The 4,400-nt window shown below is 48.1% G+C and overlaps 1 protein-coding gene across 1 annotated transcript; it reads right to left on the bottom strand.

Moving 5' to 3' along the window:
* Nucleotides 1-875: 875 nt before the first annotated feature.
* Nucleotides 876-1,845, bottom strand: PtA15_8A200 (uncharacterized protein; the record flags this gene model as incomplete). The annotated part of the gene is made up of 3 exons (XM_053171605.1): nt 876-1,110; nt 1,395-1,686; nt 1,761-1,845. The coding sequence occupies 3 exons, from the start codon at nt 1,843-1,845 to the stop codon at nt 876-878; spliced, it is 612 nt and encodes a 203-aa protein (XP_053022851.1).
* Between the last annotated feature and the right edge of the window lie 2,555 nt (nt 1,846-4,400).

Below are 4,400 nucleotides of genomic sequence, written 5' to 3' on the forward strand. Positions count from 1 at the left end.
GATCTACTTTAGACAGTGAGCAGAATAGACTATTTGAATTCTAACAGAAACTTCATGGGCAAGTGGCTAATTTATGTGCCCATGAATACCTCATTAGCAAATATTTCTGGTAAATAGGTACAAATTTCACCACTTGCAGGCACCGGGCAAGAAGGTTTTTGGTCTGGGGTTTCCTTTGAGTTAAACTGATTTTTGACACAGGTGTATAGGGTAGTGGTTGAGCCCTAAGAGTACAGCGGCGCAGCCGCCTTGATCTCTAGTAGGCTGATATTAATACCACAGGCTTGAAGTGTTGATCCCATGCTTATTATCATCGCTTCCAGTCGAAAAAGACCCATAAGTCGCCGTTCATCCATTCTCAGCTGTTGGCTATTACGTCTTGACATATCAACCCGCATCATATCGTTGGTGAGGTTGTCGACATGGCTTTCAAAGAGTACATTTGCATCTGATGGCGGCGAGTGTACGCAGATCATTGCGAACATCTGAGTAAGCTGATATCCCGACTGCACCAATCCAGCTTCCGTCATTGCTAAGTCGTAGAGTGAATCATTAGCCAGCAGGCCTTGTCCATTACAAGCTGCCTGGTAGTTTTCCAAAAGAACTCCATCCACTCTCCTGAAGTCTTCAAATGAAGTGGCTCCTCTGACATGGAGGAGCAAAATACGAAGATAAAATTTTTCGCCTGCCAGGTATGAAACGGAATATATCCGACCCACCGAGTCGGTCCTGAGTTGAAAGTGGCCTGGGCGGGCGACGCGGCCCCCTGTTTGTCATGTTGATACAAAAGTGAATTTGATGAAAGATTTGTGTTTTTATTAGTCATTCAACCATCAAGCAGTTGAACTTGAGCCGGAGCAGGGAGTCCTTTGCTATCAGGGAGAAATTCTGGGAGCGGGCTTGTTGACGCCGGCGGCCTTCAGGTTGTTGACCAGCAGGGGACCACGGACATGCATAGTTCGTGCAGCGCAAGCGGGGTGAAGGTCGACGGCGGCGGTCTGAGATAGATATTCGAAGACACAAAATTCGCCGGGTGGCCGCCGGGCCCCGTTGGTGGATGGACAAGGGCCGAGAACGAGACCTTTTTGCTCGGCTGCTGGATATTTGTGACTACATGAAACCAACACATCAGAATCAGGATACGTATAGATGGTTGGTGTGGGGGATTGGAGGACAGCTGTGGGACTGAACTTCTCTTTTTGGATGACCAGAAATTAAAGACATCTTGTTCTTGTGAGCGGCCCCATCATCATCATCATCATCATCATCATCATCATCGAGCCTATGATGATAGCCGGCTGGATTCAAGTACCGGTCCGGGGACAGATCAGCCTGCAGGGACAGGGGACTATAATCATCAGCTGGAGCGACAAGCTCGGTATTTCTCTTGGGACAGGTGATGGTCAGGAGCTGGCCTCTCGAGCGCGCCCGTCGACGTATCCGGACTCCCATCCGCCTTCCTCCTTGTCGGCCTCCTGGCCAAGTGGGCCTCCTCAGACTCCAAGGCCCACAGCGGGCGCCGCGGAGTGGCGCTCAGGTCCAGCCAGTTCCATCGCTTCCGCTCCTTGTACTCCTTCTGCCAGTGACTCTCATGCCCCACCGTCTTCGTCTTCTTCCGCTTCGTGCGCATGCCGATCAGGGTCGAGGAGGATGTCAAGGAGAAAGAGAATCTACGTTCTTTTTCACCTGCCCTACGTGTTTCGCGAACGTCAGCTTCAAAGTCATACACATATTTGCTGAATTGAGACAGAGGCACATACCCTGCTCAGTTACCTGTAGCGGCGGCGTTTGTTTGATGCCAGTACTGGTATGCATTGTTTCCATGGCAGTGGTATTTTTCGCCATGGCGGTGTTTCGGGCGCTGTTGCCGTGGCGTTGGCTGTGAACCCAGGAGTAACTCGAACTCAGAGGCCCGCAGGGGCTCGGCTATATAAGTGTCACACGGCGCCTGGTACAGGCAGGCGGGTGGGCACTTGATGAACGAAAAGAAGTGACGAGAGAAGACTAACAGCGATGGAAAGCTGTGTTCAAGTATCTTCTATATTCTTTGGGAAGGTGCTTTTTGATAAATGGACTTTAAGCCAGAACACTAGAAGGGCGCAGAGTATCAAAAAACACAAGAAGGCAAATTTAAAGTGCTGAAAACTATAATCTTAATTTGATGGGGAGAAAGGAAATCATACAACGAGCGGCCGTACATATAGGGACGCGCACACAGGTGGGTATTGCATAAGGTTATGAGTCATTGGAAAAGCATAATGAAACAATCAAAGAAACCAGCGGTGCCTGTCGAGTCTAAAGCGCCAATAGTGACGTAACTGCAAGCTGTCCTTGAGCGAGACTGTAGGTGTTGATTAAGGTCATGCGCCGAGCCGGATGAGACTGGAATCGAGACCTGAAAACGAGATCCCAACGATACCAATGAATCGCGCTAGTCGAGAAATGGGTGTGTGACTAGAACGTTAAATGACTCAGATTGCACTAGTCAAGAATTGGGTATTTGACTAGATGCGATGTCTGAGACTGTTTTTGGAAAAGCAATCAAGCGAGGTCGCCGATTGAAGCCCTTGGGTGAATGGCCGAGAAGGTTAGGTTATTGGCCGAACATCCTTAACAAGTTAAACTTGATGTTTTTATCTAAAGGCTTATCTGTTGTATGACAATAAGGCCGCAAGCTGGCCAGTCAGGTTCTCCCCCCAGGCGCATCCGTTTTTGCTGTAATTCCAGCTGGCGGTGCGTCTCATGCTCCCCCGCTGCTGCATATGCATTTGCACAGCCTGGGGGGTTAAAGAGCTGGCCCCCACTTAGCAGATTTCCACCGCGCTGCTGGGGGCCTTCCTTACATACTGTTTGACCCATCCGGTGAGTTGGGCAGCAGTATGTGCCTGGGTGCAGCAGCTTTGGCTGGTGTTGGGCTAGGTTGTGTTCTTTGTGGAGGCTTTCCTCAGATGGGGGAAGCCTTTTTTTGCTTTTTTGTGATCAAAAGATAGGGAAAACCCTTTCTTTGTTATTTTGTGGATAAAAAATACGGGAAACCCTTGAATTTTTTTTCCACAAAACTCTGGTTTTAATAGACTTGGATATGTTGCCATCCAGAATAATCTTGAGTTTGAATACCCACCGTCCTTTTATTACCTTCCAATTTCGCGGTCAATTGGTCAAGCTGTACACTCCTTTTTCCTTCATCCCTTTGATCTCTTTATTGCAAGCCTCAATCCACCGATTTTAAAACTTTGAAAGTTGGATGTCTTTGAATTTCTGAGGCTCAAACTTGGGACCGGCGACTTCTGTGTTATTACACTGCTTGGAGGGATTGACTCGGTAGGCTCGTTTGGGAAGCTGACTTATTCAAGTGGATCGGCGAATATATTCAGGATGATTGGGGTGATTGATAGGTGGTTTAGGTTGAATAACCTTTATTGAAGTGGGGTTAGATGCCATGACTGGAGGAATTATGTCGGAATGGGAATCGGAGTCATCATCTGATTGAGTGGTATCTGGAATATGCTCAGTGATGTTCATTTGTTCTTGAAGGATGTTATTGTCCTCCATTTTGGAAATCTTGGGGTCAAGGTATCCTTTTTCCGGCAAAAAGGTTTCATCAAAAGCAACCTCATGTGTATTAATGATCCGGTGATTTTTGTAATCAAAGATGAGATAGTTCTTGTCAAAATCATCAAAACCCACGAGAAATCCCCTTTGAGATGATGGACTAAATTTGTTTTTGTACCCGTGCGCGAGGTCAGACCAGCGGCTTTTGGTCCAGGGAAAGACGGGGTTACCACCGGGAGGATCACACGGCCACCCCGTGGATTCCACGGCAGCCTTTTGGCTCCACGTGGACTCCCAGTGATCCCAACGTGAAGGTCAAGCCCACGGGTGGATCATGGCTCCTTCAAACGTGGACTCCTCAAGGAATCGCCATGATACCCACGCGCGGGTCATGCCTCAGCTTTCACCCGTGGTTTGATTAGCTAGCCTGGGGCGGAGTGGATAATAATGTAGCAAAATGTGGTACCGCCAGGGTACCACGCGCTGCATTGCAATAGCCATTGTGAAAACATAAAAAAACATAAAAAAAGAGATAGATTAAAGAAATGAAAAGATAAAAAAAAACACAAATGAAATCAAGAGAAATGATATAGGGGATGTTGGATTGGACAAAACAACCACTGGAGAAATTAGAAGGTGTCTGCTGCCCCAAATTCAAACACTTGATTTGTTGCTGTAGTAGTAGGAGAGAGAGGAACGTACGGTGGTGCCGCCGTTGAGGATGTCCTGGCACAAGACAACAAGCTTGGGGTTGATGGTGATCTCAACGCCGGCCAAGGAGAGGAAGGACTTGGGGCGCAGGCTGGGATTGAGTTAATGCTTGCTCAGCAGCCTATACTCCACCTGCA

The sequence above is a fragment of the Puccinia triticina genome, chromosome 8A, assembly GCF_026914185.1.
Source record: "Puccinia triticina chromosome 8A, complete sequence".
NCBI lineage: Eukaryota > Fungi > Basidiomycota > Pucciniomycetes > Pucciniales > Pucciniaceae > Puccinia > Puccinia triticina.